The 20,681-nt window shown below is 34.3% G+C and overlaps 2 protein-coding genes across 6 annotated transcripts; both read left to right on the forward strand.

The window, feature by feature from the left end:
• The first annotated feature begins 1,762 nt into the window (after nucleotides 1-1,762).
• Nucleotides 1,763-7,795, forward strand: LOC145008669 (uncharacterized). Of its 2 annotated transcripts, none has more exons than XM_078967267.1 (13): nucleotides 1,763-2,097; nucleotides 2,708-3,220; nucleotides 3,322-3,879; nucleotides 3,967-4,881; nucleotides 4,962-5,056; nucleotides 5,132-5,191; nucleotides 5,307-5,395; nucleotides 5,500-5,949; nucleotides 6,060-6,131; nucleotides 6,206-6,276; nucleotides 6,377-6,434; nucleotides 6,505-6,730; nucleotides 6,799-7,795. In XM_078967267.1, the coding sequence occupies exons 2-13, from the start codon at nucleotides 2,808-2,810 to the stop codon at nucleotides 7,428-7,430; spliced, it is 3,639 nt and encodes a 1,212-aa protein (XP_078823393.1). In that variant the 5' UTR covers nucleotides 1,763-2,097; nucleotides 2,708-2,807; the 3' UTR covers nucleotides 7,431-7,795. The 2 variants fall into 2 exon arrangements, with proteins under 2 accessions (XP_078823393.1, XP_078823394.1); XM_078967268.1 differs by having other exon boundaries at nucleotides 1,763-1,980.
• Nucleotides 7,796-9,538: 1,743 nt separating this feature from the next.
• Nucleotides 9,539-11,733, forward strand: LOC145008239 (uncharacterized). 4 transcript variants are annotated; one of them, XM_078966863.1, is made up of 6 exons: nucleotides 9,544-9,797; nucleotides 10,473-10,532; nucleotides 10,871-10,987; nucleotides 11,109-11,232; nucleotides 11,338-11,455; nucleotides 11,545-11,733. In XM_078966863.1, exons 2-6 carry the CDS (start codon nucleotides 10,523-10,525, stop codon nucleotides 11,596-11,598), a joined length of 423 nt encoding a protein of 140 aa, XP_078822989.1. In that variant the 5' UTR covers nucleotides 9,544-9,797; nucleotides 10,473-10,522; the 3' UTR covers nucleotides 11,599-11,733. The 4 variants fall into 4 exon arrangements, with proteins under 4 accessions (XP_078822991.1, XP_078822989.1, XP_078822992.1 ...); XM_078966864.1 differs by having other exon boundaries at nucleotides 9,550-9,797; nucleotides 11,112-11,232; XM_078966865.1 differs by lacking the exon at nucleotides 10,473-10,532 and having other exon boundaries at nucleotides 9,539-9,797.
• The last annotated feature ends 8,948 nt before the right edge of the window (nucleotides 11,734-20,681 follow it).

Here is a 20,681-nt window from a genome sequence, read left to right on the forward strand (position 1 = left end):
GATTGAAGATTAGTGTTGTTATTGCAATATAACAACAAGAGGTATGTGATCTACTCATCTATACAAATTTCAAAATATATACCTGCTAGCTAGGGTTCTTATTGCGTTCGTAAAGTTGTGTATCTAATAAAGAAAACATAGATCCAAATCTAGGGTTGCATGCACACATAGGATTGTTTGTATAAAACCCATCACTTACACCATACATTTTGAGTTAGGTATATCAGATAAGATTGAGATTCTCTAGATGATATGGGTAGAAGCATTATAGAGGATCAATACCTAGTACTAGGGGGATAAATTAATAACCATATAGGAAGAGAGATAAATGGGGTACTAGGAACGATGGAGGGCGTTATCTACTTGATGTTTCAACAACTTACAATTTGGTAGTCTCAAACTCTTCTCTAGATAGAAAGATGTTCATTTGAGCACTTTTGTTAGAGTGGGGGCATAATACTCAAATTTACTACATAATGTTGCAGTGGTGGGATCTTAGGACATATAAAGATCACAATATGATATTAAGAGATGCTCGTGCTTCACAACACATATTGCTAGTTGTGGATCATTTATTGGGAATGAGACCAACCTCAGAAAAACCTTCAGCTTCGGACTTCATCACAACATAAATTGCAATCTACAATAAACAACATAAAATAGTTTAAGAATGCAATGTATGGGATGGAATCAAAACCCTAAATCCCAAACATCTACAACTCATAAGTCTCGCCCCTTATCTCTAAGGGACATCCCAAGATGAACCCAAAGGAAAAAATGGTGTTTTTAATGACATTTCTATTATAGCAAGCAAAAATCATGTTAGACATATTGGAGGCCTACTTGAGATCATCTATAAAAAGCTAGTTTACATGTGACCATCACACATGAACAATGTATGGGGTTGCAAAACCAGATACACACATAAATGAATTTTAGTTTACATGTGACCATGTCACATGCAACACTGGCTTCATTGTTGGTTTCCAAAAAGTATGACCAAATGCATGAAGAATAACTAAAATAACCATACATTATTATTAAACAATAAAAGTGGAAGATTTATTTATTTATATTGTGGGGAGGGGGATTATATTTGTATGAATATCCGAAATGCATTGCAATTTAATTTCTTTTGAAGATGTGACAATGGTGTCCCCTCCTGATTTAGAATACATGCCCCAAACATGTTTTGATGATACTCATTCCAATTGATAAACACATAATAATGAAACTAATCCATATAAAAAAGGAATTCATTATAGATCCGTTCGAACTAAGCTAGATAGTGATATAATAAGGCTGATTTGTTTAATTGAAAGATCGTAAATTTGTAACCATAGTTTCAATTATAGGAACCAAAAAATTGATCTGATTTCCATTTTTCAATCAAAACAAACATTTTTAAATGAATGTAGCCGATTTTTGTGAACTTTGCACATGGATAATTATTTTTGTATTTAAAAGAAACCAAATGTATTTAACAAGTAAGTAAGAAATGTTAGTAAATCGTGTAGGAAGTTGTTGTAATTCATAGGACGAGGAAGTAGTTATCGAACTAAAACCTTGTAAAACTTCTCTATAACGGATATTGGCAATTAAGTGCCCTAGATTCTTGTGTGTACATAAATACATACTACATGTATGTATGTTTATTTGAAGACCTAAAGAAGAAAATAAAATGAAAAATGAAAAATGAAAAATGTAAAATTAAAAAATAAAAAGGCAGGCTTGAGCTGTTCAAGCCGACTTCAATCTCCTTATTCCAATAACACCCATCATCTAAACCCATGTTGCACCCCCTTCGTGCAACACAAACCATGGGCAAAACGGTAATTTGGTGTAGAGCCAACGCATCTCCGATCATAACACTGGGGGAGGCGCTGCCATGGCTTCGGATGAACCTTCGATTTTCTTGAGCCCCAAACTCAAGAACACATCTTATAATTATTAGAATCTTTCAGAAAGGAAAAATATAAGGTAAATCCCCAAATTTTGCAAAAATAACCTAACCGTAATTTTTCCTAAAAGTCGATTCAGCTTCGTATAAACCCTCGGAGGACAAATTTTGCACGCGATTCGCAGTTACAGCTAAAGGTATTTGTGTGTTCGATCTTGTTTATCGTTTAAATAATTTTGTGTTACCGATTTAGCTTCCGCCTTTCCTAAGATTCTGCTTAATTGATGTTTTTAAGTAGTTTTCTTTTTGCGTCGATTGGGCTTCTAGGGTTTTCAATAGGCAGGGATTTGTGGGGATTAGGTGTACACAACTGTTTAATTGCATGTATTTAATTTGCGAGCACCTAGCTAAATTTGAGATCAGAAGTTTGTATTGTAGTCGGCTTTGATGTACTGACTAGTTCCCTTTTTGTTTTTATGCAATTAAGTCATAACTTCATTTATTTATGGGTTTGAGAACGAATATCTACTGGAAATGTATTGATCAGCTTACATAGTTAAGATGATAGATATAGCCACATAGGAAGTATGATTATCATTCATCAATCAAGCTGTTATTTTTTTTGGATTGCCATTAATTAAGCTCAATAGTGAATTAGCGATCAGCCTATCATTTGAATTAAAAGTTAATGATGTGGAGAGAAATCTGCGTTGCTGTATCTAACCAACTGCCATTAGCAAATTCATGAAGATCACATGAACTAGTGATCAAGATTCAAGATTCATGGAATGGATGTATTATGTGCAGGGATTTGTTTCCATGTGCTGTGGCACTACAGTCTTGTCATGCACACCTGTGTTTACAGGTCTTGTAACACACAGAAGACTGTTATAAAAAAATCGATGCAATGGCATCATCTGGTAAATTTGACTTGTCAACTGTTAGCCCGGATAGGCCATTGTACAACTCAGCACAGCGTGGGTCCTACACAGCCGCATCACTGGACAGATCATCAAGCTTCCGTGACAACAACAACAACATGGAAAATCCAATCCTATCATCTCTCCCAAGCATGTCAAGAAGCACCTCAACCGTGACACAAGTGGATGTAACTAACTTTTTACAATGCTTACGGTTTGACCCAAAGTCAATGGCTGCTGACCATAAGTTTAATCGCCATGGAGATTTTAGAAGACTTGCAAGTGCTGTTCTTGGTTCACCTGATGAGTCACCATCATCCAAAACCAAGCTCCCTAATTCCTCCCCAGATGATCTCAAACGACTAAAAGCTGGTTTGCGTGAATCCACCATCAAATCCAGGTATCTTTTTTTCTTTCTTTCTTTATTTTTTTGGATATTTGGTTTTGTTGGGATCAAAGATGTATAAAGTTTTCTACTTTTTCTATTATCTACACTACCAGGGAAAGAGTGAAGGCGTTCAGTGAGACACTGTCAGTGATCAACAAGTTTTTCCCGAGTATTCCTTCTAGGAAGAGATCACGTGGGCCTGATGGTTTACCTGGTGATCGTTCTACTGGCTTACTATTGAATCGTGCGCCTATGGGGACACCTAAGATGGGGGCACACACACAAGCTCATTCCCTCTCAAATTCGTTTGACTTTGACCAGCAGAAGGTTGAAGAGAGGGGTAAAAACGTCATTCCTAACAAACGAACCAGAACTTCAATGGAGGTGCGACCCAACACTCCCGCCAGATCATCTGGAAATGTAGATAGAGATAAAGAACCATTAAGACTTCCCACCAGTAATGAGGATAGAGCATCATTGCCTATTGTAGCTGATGGTTGGGAAAAGTCAAAAATGAAGAAGAAGCGAACTGGAATAAAAATTGATGCTTCTCCAAGTCCAAGCTCAGGGTCAACAAAACCTATTGATGGATACAGGGAAGCCAAACAAGGAATGCATCCGAGGCATGTTCCTGATGGCATCACACGCTTAAATGATTCCCATGGCTTCAGGTATCAATTCTCATTTTGAAGTTTCTGTTTGGCTTTTTATCAAACACTTGGCGTGCCATATCTGATTCTGATGCATGTTTTGTATAGGCCAGGAGCTGCTAATGGAGTAGCGGGAGGCGGAAAAGCTGATGTCATGCGCCCTTCCATTCCAAGACCTGAGATTGACAACACATCTCTTCTCCAAAGAGATAGAAGCACGAGTTCAGAGAAGGAAAGGGCAAAACGGTCAAATGCACGTGAAGAATTCGCATCCGGTAGTCCCACCTCCACGACAAAGCTCCACACGAATGCTCGAGGTCCAAGATCCGGGTCAAATGTTGTACCTAAATCCTCAGTTTCAATGGGTCAACGTGCAACTAATAATGATTGGGAGTTGACTCATGGTACAGTTACAAACAAGAACCCGGGTCCGGGTCAATTTGGGTCGGGTAACCGGAAACGGACACCCGCGACACGGTCATCATCGCCACCTGTCACACAGTGGGCTGAGCGGAGACCACAAAAGATGTCGCGTACAGCTAGACGAACCAATTTACTCCCAATTTTACCCACTAATAATAACGATGAAGCACCGGGTTTGGATACGAGTGATGTCACTGGTGGTAGTCCAAGTGGGCCCTCCGGGTTTTCCAAACGGTTTGCAAGTTCTCCTCAGCAGTTCAAATCGAAAGGCGATCATTTTGCTTCTTCTACTTTGTCAGAAAGTGAGGAGTCTGGGGCTGCTGAAATTAGATCTAGGGATAAGGGTAAGAAGTGTGATGAAGAAGGAAAAAGCGAACAGAATATTCATAATAAAATGTCAACTTTAGTCTTGCCAACCAGAAAGAATAAGATTGTGAATGGGGAAGATATTGGTGATGGTGTTCGTAGACAAGGGAGAACTGGGGGCCGGGGTTTTGGTTCTGTGCGTGCTGGTGCACCACATGCGGTTGAGAAGATTCGCAATGTGGGGACCGCAAAACAACTTAGAACTGCTCGAGTTGGTTTTGATAAGTCTGAAAGGTTGTACATTTGATTATATATTTAAAATATATTTTTATTAAATTGTTATTAAAATTTATATCATGTGGAATTTTTTACAGTAGAACCGGTCGGCCTCCAACTAGGAAGCTCTCTGACCGCAAAGCTTATACGCGTCAGAAACATACCGCGATCAATTCAGCAGCTGATTTTCTTGGTATATGAAATGTTGACTAGTCAACTCACGAGTCATGTTTATGTCTATACAATTTCTTATCTTTGTTTTTTTTAGTTGGATCTGATGATGGACATGAAGAGCTTCTGGCTGCAGCTAATGCGGTTATTAATCCTAGTACTGTTCGAAATCCCAATCTCTTCTTTATATATTCTTGTTTGAATTTTGATTTTTGAACACAGTTATTTTGAAAAAAAAAAAATAATACTAATTGATAAATTAATGGTTGCAGATCATGCATTGTCTAGCCCATTCTGGAGGCAGATGGAACCATTGTTTGGTTTTTTATCTGACATGGACATGTTGTATTTAAAGCAACAGGTGATAATCAGTTGTTCAGTTATGCTGCTATTGTGCACATGCCTGTTTTCTCTTATGCTATCGTGCGCGTGACAATTTATTATTTTTATTTTTTATTTTTGTAGGGAAGTATTCAGGCTGCTGTTATAGATAGTGGTGGTGCAGTTTCTAATGGAACAGAAAGCAGAAGCCCTGAACATTATGCAAGTCCAGGGGAGATTCAGATTCCCCTGTGTCAGAGACTTCTTGCTGCTTTAATCTCAGAAGAAGGAAACATTGATGAACATACTTATAATGTTTATGGATCTGGATCTGGATTTGAGTTTGAAACAGACATGGAATCAAATGTGTTCAATCATCGGTCGACTTTCAGTGGTCATAGCCATAGGAATAATAACCATATCATGTCCATACCAGATTCAGGTTTTGATACTTCCTACAATGGTCTGCTTCCAGATCTAGCAATGACACCTGGCAGTGCCACCACCTTCTCTGAATATCAATATAGTAACATGTCAGTAAATGAAAGACTTCTTATTGAGATTCAGAGTATTGGAATTTATCCAGAGCTAGTGGTAAGTTCTCTCTCTTTCTCTTTCTCATCTTATATTTACTCTTTACATCCCTCTAAAATGAAAATTTACATTCAAGACTTTTTTTTTTTTTTTTTTCCCTAATTGTTCAGCCTGATTTACCAAAAGGGAATGAAGGCATCAGTGCAGAAATTAGTCGACTTGAAGAAAAACACCACGAACAGGTGGGAATCTTTTTTAGAGTAAAAAAATTGGGAAATATGAGTGATTCATCTAATATAATCTAGTTGTTAAATAGGTTTCCAGGAAGAAAAGTCTGCTTGATAACCTTATGGAGTTCACCAATGAAACAAGAGAGCTTCAAGAAAAGTGAGGATTCGAATCATTTTGTTAAAATCACATCAAATTGACTTTTTTTGTTTATATATAGACATACTAATTTATAACATGACCACTTATGTGTGTATAGGGAATTTGAACGACATTGTCTGGACAAACTCACTGCAATGGCATACCAAAAGTACATGGTAAGTTAGTTTTTTGCATTGAAATTGTTATTATAGAAATGAGAAAATCATGATTTTTAATTCACAACAGAGTTGTTGGGGTCCACATGGGCCCGGGGGAAAAGGCGTGGGTAGCAAAATGGCGAAACAAGCTGCTTTAGGTTTCGTGAGACGAACACTAGACCGATGCCATGAGTTTGAAACAACAGGCAAAAGCTGCTTCAATGAGCCTTTATACAAAGAAATGTTCCATAACAGATCTTTACACTCAAACGACACACAAATCGATAACGAATTTGATAAAATATACGCTTCAGGTATTTTCTTTTCTTATTTATTCATAACTATTTCGGATGTGTATTTATTATTTTGATTTATAAATTAGGTGTACAAGTACAAAGCCCTTCGTTGAACAACCACGACATATATTCTTCTGACACGTTTCATTTGGCTGATCAAACTATTGGGAAAGATGATGTGTGGTCAAGCAGGGTAAAAAAGAGAGAGTTATATCTAGATGATGTTGTTGCGGGTACTTCTTCTTCTTCCGGAATACCCTCGGGATTTGGAGCCACAATTTTAAAGAGTGCAAAAGGAAAGAGGAGTGAGAGGGATAGAGAAGGGAAGGGTAGTGGCGTCATTTCAAGAAACGGGCCCCCGAAAATCGGTCGCCCGGCATCCGTGAAGGGGGAAAGAAAAACGAAAACGAAATTGAAGCAAAAAACAACCGCTTCTCTTAATGGTCCGGTGGGAAGGACGAATTTGCCCTCCTCGGTTGTTAAGTTGGAAAATAGCATAATCGTGAAAGAAAAGGATGAGTATTGTGAGGAGCCACTTGACTTTTCACATCTGCCACTCCCGGAAATGGATGTGCTTGGTGTTGGTGATGATCTTGGTGAACAAGGGCAGGATATAGGGTCATGGTTGAATATCGATGATGATATTTTACAAGATGACGACTTTTTGGGGCTTGAGATTCCAATGGATGATTTATCGGATTTGAATATGATGGTTTAAACTTTTTAAAAAAAAAAATGTTGTATAAAAAACATTTACACAGATGAAAGATGATAAAGTGGTGTTGAGGACACGTGGCGGCCCGCGATTGGGTGTGGGACCAGGGACCAGGATGGATGGATTTTGGTGGTCTATTATTTAAAATATATAGTGACTTAGAAGTTTGTAAAAAAATGTTTTGTTTTGTTTTGTTTTTGGTTTTTTACTACTACGTATAAGTTTTTAGTTGGTTTCTGGTGTCTCTCACTATATGTTAGGAAAACACGAATTCCGGTTGTAGCATTTAAAGATGAGGGGACAATGCCCCTACCCTACCTGTACATACGAATTATGTTCTTAATAAAACCACTTCATTCATATCATAATTCATAAATCACAATACTCAAATCTTATGTTCTTTCTGCCTTCAGACTTTCTCTCCATCATCAAGGTACGCCACTTTGTTTCTTTCTTTTATTCTATTTACTTTTTTTCTTTTTAGATTTTTTTTTCTCAACTGTGAAATCTGTGTTGCTGTTATTGCAGGATTTTGATTAGGAAATGGAGAACCCTAAGGAGGATGGTCAGTTAGTTTGTTACAATATCTTAAAATCGATTTTTGTTGACAAGTATTTTGCATGTAATGTTACAATTTATCATTTAAGGAATTCATTTATTTCTAGAATAGTCTGCAGCAGTTTGTATAAAAGATTCAGAATATAATGTTATGTATTCAATCCGTAAAAACAAGTATTGTTGAAACCATAATCAGATGATTATTTGACTAGAACGAGTAGTTAATTGATTATTAAATAATCAGACGATTGAAATCATAATCATATTATTTAAACAATAAAAACTAATTATATTATAAAGTAATTAGTTTTATATCTAAAGGTCCCACTCCCAGGCAAACGGGAAATGGAATATAATGTCTGTTTTTTTGTTTTTATTTTGAGTGACTAAATAAGAGAAAGAAGGTTTGGAGCTTTGTGCCAATGTATATAAAAAAATGACGTAAGGACGTAAGGAGGATTTTTCCAATTCACTAAAAAATGAATACAATGGTTGAATTTGAAAAAAAAAAAAAAAAAACTCGAATTAGAAAATGACGTAAGGAGGTTTTTTTGAATTAACCATGTTAATGGTAAAAATAATGTTAATTGTAGAGCATCCTGTATACATGATTTTATTTATGTCTAACCTATTGATAAAAGTTATTAAGACCATGTTGTTCGTAATAAATATTTATTTTAACAAATACTTATTTGCTTTATATTTTGTGAATTGCATTCAATAAGTACTACTATTATTATAATTCTTCAAATTTCAACTTACAATAGATGTTTTTCTTTATTATATACTTCAATATAATGACAATACGTGGTTATTTATAAATTTTTTACCTATTAATTTTATTTCCGCATAGACATTCGTATGATATATCTACTATAATAAATGAAGGTTTTTTTGTCACATGTCATTTTCTCATTCATTTGGACACATAGTATTTTCTAGAATTTTTAAATTTTTTATTTTCCACTTGTCATTTTAATGTATTTTTCATTTTATTAAATTAAAATTTCACATTTAATATGCAAGGTAATATATATGTAAAGTATCTATTAGAAATAGTTTATATATATAATGTATTCAATACATTAAAGTCTCATTAATTTTAATAATTCAAAAATTTTCTTATTTTTCTTATAAAATCAAACTATTCAAATTATTAAAGTTACATATATTTTTTTTAATTAAACCCATGTAATACATGGATCTCACACCTAGTATTTTATAATTCGATATGACAATATGAGAAAACAGCTCATTTTTGTTTGTATATGTTAAGATTTGATGGATCCATCCATATTTTTTAAAAACAAGAACACAATTGATATGAATAAAAATATATTATCAGGTTCAAATATACTTCATTTATAAATATAATATTAATTGTATATGTTAGATTTGATGGATCCATCGATAATTTTAAAAACAAAAATACAATTGATATGAATAAAAATATATTCTTAGGTTAAAAGATATTTCATTATTAAATATAATATTAATACGGACATGAATAAACCAAAAAATAAAATTTCTAAAATTTGATTTTCGATTTTCTTTGTTTTCTTCCAAATAACTAACACAACTTCATTTTTTTGTTCCATTTGTTTGTTCTAAAGGGACAAAGCACCAAAGAGAAAAAGAGAGAGTCAATGGATGTTGCCGTACGCTTGCGCGAGTTGATCGATTAATACTGAGAATTGAAGCCTTTCTTGCACTCAGTTTTCTCTCTCGATGGAACTACTTGACTCCTAAATTGGGCGATTTCTGATTTCTGATCCGAAAGGGAAATTAAGAACAATCAGGAATCATCATCAGGCAAACATCTTTCTTTCTTCTGTTGATTTCATCTTCAAAGAATTGTTACACAGATGTTCCTTAATTAAAATTGGTGTTTTTATTCTTTGCTGACTTCGCTCAACATCTCTATGATCATCAAAACCGATTTGAGTATCTTGAATTTTGGATTGGCCTACTGATTTGTTTTACTGATATCGTATGCTGTTTCTCAAAATAATTCCCGAAGTTTTTTTTTTGTTAGCTTGTTAATTTATCTACGTTGATCTTGAACGTTGAAGTTTGATCATTTGTCAAAACTACTTATTTCGTTAGGAGAGCATCACCATATCATCACTTTTGCTTTCAGTCGAATATGATTCAACCAAATACCTAGAGGATTAACCTACTTAATTCTGCAGTTTCAATCGAAAATTTACCAGATAACTTCGAGTTAGTTAAGTGCTTTTTTGAACGGTTGAATTCATGGACACTATTTTCTTGAGATTTACATTAGAGAAATGCATCTTCTTAAGTAGAACTCGGGAACAAGGCGTTAGTGTTTTTAATCTGGCTATGGCTAACTTTTAATTACTTGATTTACTTCCATGAACTGTTGATAAAATTCTCTGTCGGATATAATCGTGCTAGAATTGGGTATAGCGTGATTATCATATTGGACTAAATTTTTGATCATTTGTTGATCATACGAATCAGGTGGAGGGAGAAGTTGGTGGCAAGCAACCTGAAACCATTAACAAGTGCAAATGGATCAAAGTAATCAATCTTAACACTTTTTTTTTTTTTTTTTTTTTTTTTTTTTTTTTTTTTTTTAAACTTTGCTTCACTATCTTAATCTCAAAGGTGAATCAATGTTTGTGGTGTTCTCCCTTTTTGGTGTTTTCTATATTGTTTCCATTTTTTGGGATGTCATCTACACTTGAACAAATAAAGATAGGAATGTTGTGGGTGTAAATGTAAAATGTGTCAACATAACTTGAAATATTTATAATCATACCAATAGATAGAAGATATGTTGATTATCACCTGGTTTTGAAATGGAGCACTTAAATCTGATACCAATGATAATAAAACGGGACTTTCTTGCTTCACAGATGCTTCTATGGAAGAAGGAAAGGTTTCAAAATACGGGCTTGAATTCATGAAATCAGTTTCAGATAAGAATCTTGATCTTTTGAGGCCCTCAGCTCGCTGTTTCTCAATGTTCAAAGGTAAAAAAAAAACAACCTTTTCAATTAGGCAATTCACCAATCTCCATTCCATCAAAAATCATGACACCACAAAACAAAACGAAATCATTAAATGACCAAAATGAGAAAAATGTTGATGCAGCAGGCTATACAACAAACAGTGACAATGACAAATATACCCTCATTAGAGATGATGCAGATGACTTCCAACAAGGGATTTACGACAAACCTCTTCCTTGCTTTGGCTGTGGAGTTGGATGGTTTTCGTAAGTATCCTTTGTTTTTTCAGCTTTTCCACAATCAACCACCCTACCCTACCCTACCCTACCCCACCCTATTTCTCATGATTATTAGCTTATGTCTTTTTTCAGTTTCCTACTAGGGTTTGCATTTCCATTGATGTGGTACTATGCTACATTTCTCTATTTTGGAAACTACTATAAGAGAGATCCTAGGGAGCGTGCAGGTCTTGCTGCTTCTGCAATTGCGGTTAGTTCTTGACTTCTTGAATCAAGGGTAAAACCGTAAAATCACACTAAGAAAGATGATGCCCAGACTAATATATTTTTTGATTGCAGGCAATGGGGTTTTCTGTTATTGTGTTGATCATAGGAGCAATCCTATTGTTCTAAATGCACATTTTGATCCTTTTTGGAGACAACTTGTTGAACATAACTATAAAATTGTAGCTTAATGTTACAATTTCCATACCCAAACATGTACACAGTCTTATGAGGTTAGAAAAGCTTATCGAATGTTCAAACTTATGTTTTATGATTTTTTTTTTTTTTTTTTTTTTTTGATATATATAATGTATATATGAAACATGGAGTCGTTACCCTTTGATACCGAAACATGTTATACTATACAAACTGTTGAAAGTTGTCTCTCGTGAATCTTGAACCTTTAAACCACATTCAAAGGGTTTGTTAGATTTTATTAAAAAAAAAAAGAATTATTTTTTTAAAATTTCAGAGCTGTCATCGGTTTCAAACATTTTCTAAGAATTTTGGATTTTTTTTTGTTCTTAGTCGATATCCAAAATCCAAATTTCGAATATACTTTATTGCCACGAAATGTACTTTTGATGTGAGAAAGTTAGTCGGAAACAAAATTTATAAAGTCCAAAATGTCTCGTTTAGAGAAAACTTATAAAACTAATTAAATTTTAATAGTTAAAATTTAAAATTATTAATAACTTATTATAAACAAATTAATAATTGAACGGTTTTTTTAGTTTTATAAAATTATAATCATTGATTTAAATAAATATGTAAAATTCTATCACTTTATAATTTGTATTAATTTTATTTTAATTTTAATTTTAATGTTGTTAATTTAATGTAATTAGAATGAGAAATTTAAAATTTGAAATTTGAAATTGAGAATCAATATGTTGACAAATGATATGCATTTATTATATGACATAATAAGGTGAAATATGACAAAAGAAAAATAAAATTTGCATTAATTATGAGACTTAATATAGTGATACATGTCAAAAGAAGATTAAAATCTATTCTTTCATTAGAATAGGGAGATTTGGAAAGTAATTTTGAATGGAAATAAAACTTAAATTTAAGGTTTACATTAATAAGGAACCAATTTTGTAGTTGTAAGTTTGGAAAGAATTCAAGTATCATTTTCATTCAATTCCTACATTTAATTTCCTAATATAACGGATTGACTTTTTGTTTGATCAAGGTGACGTAACCAAATTGATCTAAGGGTGTAAAACTTATAAAAAATGGAGAATTTCATATATGCCCTTCCTAAACATCAAAATATCATATTTATCCAACTTAATTTCTAAATATCATGTTTACCCTTTATGAAATTTCTAAATATCATATTTACCCTTCATAAAATTTCAAAATATCATATATCTCCTTTTTAAACATCAAAATATCATATATACCCTTCTTAAATATCAAAATATCGTATATGTACATTTTAAACATCAAAATATCAATGGTAATATCTAAAATAACCTCTATCTACAACATAATAATAATCAACAACAACAAAAACTAGACAATCAAAATATATATTCTATATAGAGGGTTGAAGATGAATTTTTTTTGTTTGTCAAGAGGGCGACATTCCAACAATTTAGAAGTTCACATTCCATTATCATACACGTAAGGATAATATGGTTAATGTTTTTAATTATTATAATAATTCTAAGGTATAAAGAATTATTATAAAATATTAAAAACATTATAAAAAAGGATTTGGGCAAATATGATATTTTGAAGGTTTATGAAGGGTAAATATGATATTGAGAAATTAAGTTGGGCAAATATGATATTTTGAAGTTTAAGAGGGGCATATATGAAATTCTCCCTATAAAAAAACACAATCAACGATCCAGATTGTTTTAGATGATGTCATAAGGTTTCTCTTTTAATAATATTTAGAGACGATCATTTTTTTTAATTCATTAAAAGTTTGTTATAAAGAAAATACGTTAAAATTTTTTATGGTTATTTATTATTTTTTTATTCTCTTTATCAAAAATGTATTTGGAGTATTTTAATGGGTTATAGTAGGCTCTCAAGATTTTGATCCTAGGTGTTTGGATAAATAATTTTTAACTTATTAACGGGTTATAGTAGGCTCTCAAGATTGTGATCCTAGGGTTTTTGGCAAAATAAAACAGCTTATATGAGTAAAATGATCAATAAGCAATAAGCAATAAGCAATAAACATTCCCCCATTGCTTATTAAAATCAACTTATTTTGCTTATTCCTACCACAATAAGCTGATTTTTAAAGACTCGTATCCAAACACTTAAATTTGCTTATTGCGGTGAGATTAAGCAATAAGCAATAAACAACCTATTTTTTCCCTATCCAAACACCCCCTTAAAATCATATTGTGTGTTGCAAGATCGTGTTGTGAGCTTGTGAGCGATAAGAAGGTACTATCAAACTGAACTCATATTTAAATTTGTTTGTAAGGTAAGGTTTTGGGTGTGCACTATACATTATTACTTAATGTCGATTACGATGTCGATATGGATTCAACTTTAAATTTTTAAACATGAACCATAATTTTTGTTGATGTAAAGCATAAAAGTTAGGAAAAAAACATCTCAATTACAAAAAGAAACAAGATCATTGTGATCTATAACTAAAGTCTTAAGATCACAAATAGAATATTATAAATGTAACTTGTTTAATTCGTGATAAATTCACGAAATGATGATTTTTTTTGAGACTTTTTGCAACTTGTAATGCTCGATTTGAAGTTCAATACACAAAATTTTCATTTTCAACTATATAATAAAACTAAAGAGATGAGATTAAATTGTGTTAAGATCTTAAGATCCCAATGGGGATCCTAAGATCCCACTATAGTTATTGCTTAATATAAATCCTAATGAGATCATATGATCGTTTTTGGTTTGTAGGATCTTAAAATTATAAAATCTTAAAATCAATATTTTAGTTTTTGTAATGATAGTAATATATTTGTTGTTACTAAAATGTTAAAAAAAAAGTGTTTTTGAAGTCTACAACCTAATATTTTTTAAAAAAATTTATTGTGGTTCTTCTTTACGGTTATATGTGTTGTGTGATTTATTTTCCGAACTAAACAAATGGAGTGAAAGTGCAAGGTAATGAACTAATGATGCCACAAACTGAAAAGATAAGAAACTAAAAGTGAACTGATTTTTAAATAAAAGAAAGTTACGCATTAAGAAAAGTAAACCTTTTCTTTGTAGTTCTCTTTCGAAAAGACATCATACTTCAGAAAAATGACAAAATTTTATAAATAGTGATTGTTGTTTGCAAATGGTATAACATTGAGTATAATTATTAGAAGAGTAAATTACTGAAATCGTTCCTATGGTTTGGTGAAAATTGCACGTTTGGTCCCTAATTTTTTTTTTTGCACTCGGATCGTCCATATGGTTTGATTTTGTTGCGTTTTTCGTCCATGTGGTTTGGTCAAAATTGCACGTTTGGTCCCTAACTTTATGTATGTAAGGGACGAAAACGCAACAAAATCAAACCATAGGAACGATCCGAGTGCAAAAGAAAAGTTAAGCACCAAACGTGCAATTTTGACTAAACCATAGGGACGATTTCAATAATTTACTATTATTAGAAAACTACATAAGGGTTCGTGGTTTATTTTGTTTCATGGATAGTCCCAAAGCCACATGAATCAACTAGAATACACTTTCTATTTTATTTTATTTTTTAATAACTAAATTAATAATAATAATAATAATAATAATAATAATAATAATAATAAAAGAAATACATAAACCTACCCCTCCAATTTCTTTCTTAACGTATCTATCTCGTCATTGGCACACCCATTCGCCCTTCGTGTTCATTGATGATGATAGGAAATCGAACTAGAGCGTCTTCACATAATCCGTTGTCTGTAGAGTTAATGACAGTGGTGTACAATGACACCTCTACAAAATTCATATACATCACGCCTGTTCTTTGGTCTTTCGACATCACACCAGCTATCTCAATTTCAATTGACAAGGTCGTCGTGGCTATTTTACATCGAGAGACTTTTTTCGGCTTGCTCGGATTCTCACTCCAATTATAGTTGTTTATTGGCTTACATTATTGATGAAGAAGGAAAAATATATTCATTATATGCAGTTGTAATCGCTAATGCGAAAATCTTCACCGACCACGAGGACAAAAAAATTGGTTTTTGGAAGGTTTCACCTAAGAACCCTAGTGCCCATTAGAGGATTGGAATTTTGCCTACTTTCAAATCCGCAGTGAAAAAAATCAAAGAAACTAAAGAATTACACCGAAGTGGGAAAACCTCAAAGAATTTGGATCAAATATTTCGTTGCGATTTCTAGTCTCAGCTTTAACGAAGATCAACTGCTTCTTTATTCAGGTTCATGGAATACGACAGTTAAAGTTTGGAAGGTATCAAATTTCAAGTGCTTGGAATCAATCACCGTATACAAACTCTTTCACCAACCCTTTACATGACGGGTATAGAGGGAAGAGATGGGGAGTAGGATAGACCATGGTGTGTGGGTTCATCGTAATATAAAGATAGAGACGAGAGAGTCAATATGTGGTAGAGATGGAGATGTAAGGAACCAGAGATGAAGGTGTGAAGATGGAGGGTGAACTATAAGGAGATGAAGAATTTGGAGGTTGTGTTAAAAAAACTCAAGAAGAGAGTGGAGCCAAAGGGGAACTGAAATTGGTGGTGGTGTTAGTCTTATAATAGAAAGATATGGGGATAGAGGAAGGAGTGATAAAGGGTATTACTGACAAAAGAGAGGAAGTAACGGAAAGGATTAGGGACACTATCTCTGATGACCCCCTTTCCAGTGAGGTTTAACACCATCAGTTGCAAGTTTTCTCTAAGTCTCCATCGATTCTTGAAGATGTAGACAAATTGCCACCTTTCTTGCAACACCTTTGGCTAGACATGAATTAAAGGTGATAAAGAGAAAAGTAGATCTCGATTTTGTTTATGAAAATCATCAAACCCTTCGAAACCCTAAACACTTCATCGATTTTGTTTATGATTCGATGTTTCTGTAAAGAGAAAGGCGAGGTGAAGTAGGCGTAGGTGGCAAAGGTAGAAATTTGGGTGACAGAGAAGATGAAGAGTGAGGAGATCGGTAGTGGAAATTGAGATTTAGAAAGAGGTCGTGGTGTGGAAATTGAAGATGACACTTTGGAGGTTGAAGGTAGAGCCAATGATGTAGTGTTAAGGCAACATTGTGGAGGTTGAAGGTGGCACCTTCGTTAAGGATTTTAGAGGTGGTGGTGGCTGGTGGTTCTCAAAACGAAGAGGGAAAAACAATAAAGGTGTTTATGGTTAAGGTTAGATAAAAGTATATTTTCTAAGAATTAAAAGATCATTTTAAAATTGAAAACAAAAAAAATAAATATTAATAAAAAATCAAGATAAACTTCAAAAATGGTTCCTATGGTTTGCATTTTTTCAGGAAAAAAGTCCAAATCACTAAACTTTTGGATTGGTGGTCCTTTTGTGCAAGTTTGTTTATGGTTTTGGTCTCTCGGCAAACTAACACTATAATGTCCTTATGATATATATATAAAATGTCCTTATGATATATATATATATATATATATATATATATATATATATATATATATATATAATGTTTTTTCTATTTAATTTAAAATTTTATTAATAACAAATAAGGGGCCCACCTCTCTGCCTATCTCCGTCTCTCTGTCTCTGTCTGTCTGTCTGTCTGTCTCTCTTTCTCTTTTAATACACGATACCATAAAAAAATCCAACCATATACACTCTCTCAGTAGTGATATATCTCTCTCTCTCTCACATACACACACACACACACACACTCTCTCTCTCTCTCTCTCTCTCTTATTGGACACCTTAGCCGAAGCCACCAGACGTCGTGCCGGAACAACTTACCCATTTCATTGGAACTACTACCTTCTTGTAACATTCGATTTTAAGAAGTTTCTTATTTCAGAATTTTAGAAAATAAATGGATCAAGTAAAGGCCTTGGGCTTCAAGGGAATACAGTTTAAAACATATTAGATGTTGATAATATTGGTTATGTGATCTAAGCCTTGGTTTTGTGTTTTGGAGTCAAAGGGGAAAGTGGGAAAAGTGTTGTTTCGGGCTTCCTTTATGGATTATGGTATTTATTTTGGCATGTGTTAAGCCAAAATTTACTAGATAGAAGTGTGGGGCTCGTCAATACCTTTCTGGGGATATAAGGATCATCGAAAATGGAGTTGAAATGAAGAAGTTATGATTGTTTGAAGTCGGAAAGGATTTGGGTGAAAACCGTCACCACGAAGTGGTGAGATGGGAGCACGAGGTGGTGGTCAACACGACATGGTGAGTCATACTACAATATGGTGGTTACCACAGAGTGGTGAGTCGGGACCACGAGGTGGTGATCTCTCAGGCCCAAGCTCATGATTTTAGGGTTTTCAACGTATTTAAGCTTAATGTTCCACATTTTGGTCCATTTTATTAGTGATCTTGGAGTTGAGTGGACTCTAACACCTTTTGATCATTTTGGAGTGTTTTTTGGACCTCATGGACTAGGAAAGTTAAGATCTTTTTTCTCCCCTTTTAGACATGAAAGTTATATTGGTCTTTTATCCATTATGAAGCAATTAGGAATCAAATGTGTTGTTTTAGCTTTGGTCCGTATGAATTAAGTTCTTTTTTGAAGAAAATCCTTTCAGACCAAGGACCATGATGTGGCCAAGGAAGGCTACGGCCTGGTGGCAGGACTTATCGCATTTGTGATGTGTGGACGTGCCCACGGCGTTGTGGCATGTCTGCCACAGCGTGGTAGTAGATTCTGATCAAGACTAGATTAAGTAACCACAACGTGGCCATGGGTTGGTCAAGACGTAGGTGTCAACTGGATTGAATTTGACCATTGACTTTTTGACCTGTTTGACTTTTTGTCAAACTTGAGTAGAATAGAGTATTTGACTAAGTATTGGTCTCGATTTGGTTCTAGGAGGAATTGGATGCTATGTTAGATTTGGAATCTATGTTAGCGAAATTTATTATGTATGCTTTAAAAATTGTATACGATTAGGATCATATAGCCCTAGAAGGATTGATTTGGCCTTATTTCATGTTCCTTGTTTGGTTGTGGGTTTAGGGTAGAATTAATCATTCAACGGTTTATGTGATTCCGTTTTGTGTATAATTTGCATGCATAAGGCAACTGGTAGTGTTAGTAGGAGTTCCTAACGTTGTAGAAGCAAGTTAGTTGGAGGATACTTTTTATGTTTTGTGCCCTATAGAGTGTTACTGCTCGAATGTTGCTTGCTTCATGCTTTATGGGGCCCATATTAATGTGAGATAACTATTAAATGAATATGTTAAGTTATATGCGGCAAAGGTTAAATAGTTCTAGAATGATTAATTGGGCCCTATTGTGCAACCCTTGTTTGAGTCTAATCGTTGTAGGGTTGGGTCTTTTAAGTTAACTGATATTAGTAGAGGTTCTTCAGCAGCTGATGGCAGGGTGAGGAGGGAATCCTAGGAGATCCTAGGAAGTTCCTTATAGGAATTGATGCACTATTTAGTGGTGTGTATTTGTTGAGATTGGGTATATGTGATTGGATCGGATGGTAGAGGACATGAGTAGTTACTTAGAGGATCCGGAAGACCGGAACGATTCTTGAGGAAAGTAAGGATAGGTGTTGAAGGTAGTATTGGGCCCATACTAATGAAAGCATAGGATTTGTACTCGAATCGAGGAGGATTTTAGGGATTCTAAGGAGTTGTTGGAGGGTAGATTGTATGGTTGGGGACCATGATTCATTATAATGTGTTCCCGTATTATTTAGTTTATCGGTTATGGTTGTTCAGGCTGATGATAGGTCTGGTGATTATTGGGTCTTAGTGTCCATGTCTATTTTGGTTTCACTGGTGCAAACATGAGGTATGGAGGGCCTTTTTTAAAGTAGTGACAATTGAATCGCGAGACTCAAGCAGGAATCGATTGTGATGATTGGCTCGAGGATTATAGCAGGAGGCTAAGTGATTGGCCGATGGATTGGATGTCACTATTTTCAATTTAGGTTGTGTTCTTACATCTTTTTGTGTTTGGAGGAAAGAGAGAAGAAGTCATGTGATTTTCAAAGTTGGGATGTAGACCAAGAATGGGGCTAGATAGTACGTTTTTGGTGGCAAGTGTGGTAGCGTGGGAATGCATAACAGGATTCTTGTGGTATTGTTGCCTTGAGATGAGATCTAGTGTCTGCTTTAGGGTCAGGTGCTAACTGATTACTTCAGGAACCAGGGGAAGTGAATCGGTAACGACAACTTCCTTTGCCTTTGATGTATCTTGATTATGGGGATGATGCCTCTTGTATTTATGAAAGGTTATCATAATGAATTGATGGATAAGGATTGTAGGTGAGGTGTGTGGTATTCCGATCATTTTTAGATCAAGAACCAGTGATATGAATGGATTCTCATAATTATTGCTTGTGCACATGTGTGGGATTTTTGCTGTTAGAAATGGTTTTGATTGGGAAGTTTCTGAGGTATCCATCTGAGACTCGGAATACCTTTGAGTTTACTTGGTCTTTATCTGGAAGACCATCTTGTGTTACATTCCATGGGTCATAGATGCTATGAAACTGGGTGATTCGGTTTAGGTTTAGTATGTTTGCAACGACAGTTGGTGGTGGTTCGAACCCTAAGTAGAGGAGAGATGGATACTCTATTTAGAGGATCAACGATCTGTTTAAGTTATGGTTTTAGAAGAAGGGTTCATAGGGGATTGTGGCTCAGATATGAGAAAATTTTGTTCAAGACTGGTCAAATGGGGAGTACAGGGAAAGTTACCATCAAATGTATGTGCTCAGGAATGCATGAGTTGTGTAATGCACGCAGATTTGAGCTAGTCAATTTAGAGACAATAAGCATCAAAATGACACTTTTATGGAAGATTATTTAGAAGGAATAATCTTAACCAAGTTATAGTGTATGTCACAGGGGTTCTGTACATATAAAGAGCGCTGAAATCCGAGTTATAACGAAGAAGTTATGACCCGTCGAAGTTTTACGGCAAAACCAACACGACACCAGGAATCGTAAAAAGTGAGTTTACGATAAAATACTTTTTAGCCTTAGCAATATAAACTAAATTCATAATATACATTAAACCTAGAGCGTGCATAAAAATAACGTCCAAATCTGACTTTGTATGAGGAAGTTAT

Source organism: Lactuca saligna, chromosome 8, assembly GCF_052625555.1.
Source record: "Lactuca saligna cultivar CGN05327 chromosome 8, ASM5262555v1, whole genome shotgun sequence".
In the NCBI taxonomy this organism is placed as follows: domain Eukaryota; kingdom Viridiplantae; phylum Streptophyta; class Magnoliopsida; order Asterales; family Asteraceae; genus Lactuca; species Lactuca saligna.

What these genes read in the sequence shown, in the direction of transcription:
- LOC145008669 (XM_078967267.1), top strand. Translation starts at nt 2,808, where the DNA reads ATGGCATCATCTGGTAAATTTGACTTGTCAACTGTTAGCCCGGATAGG. An exon ending in TAATGCGGTTATTAATCCTA is followed by an intron (nt 5,192 to 5,306) that starts GTACTGTTCGAA and finishes TAATGGTTGCAG; the next exon opens with ATCATGCATTGTCTAGCCCA. An exon ending in TGGCATACCAAAAGTACATG is followed by an intron (nt 6,435 to 6,504) that starts GTAAGTTAGTTT and finishes AATTCACAACAG; the next exon opens with AGTTGTTGGGGTCCACATGG.
- LOC145008239 (XM_078966863.1), top strand. An exon ending in TGTGGAGTTGGATGGTTTTC is followed by an intron (nt 11,233 to 11,337) that starts GTAAGTATCCTT and finishes GTCTTTTTTCAG; the next exon opens with TTTCCTACTAGGGTTTGCAT. An exon ending in TTGCTGCTTCTGCAATTGCG is followed by an intron (nt 11,456 to 11,544) that starts GTTAGTTCTTGA and finishes TTTTGATTGCAG; the next exon opens with GCAATGGGGTTTTCTGTTAT.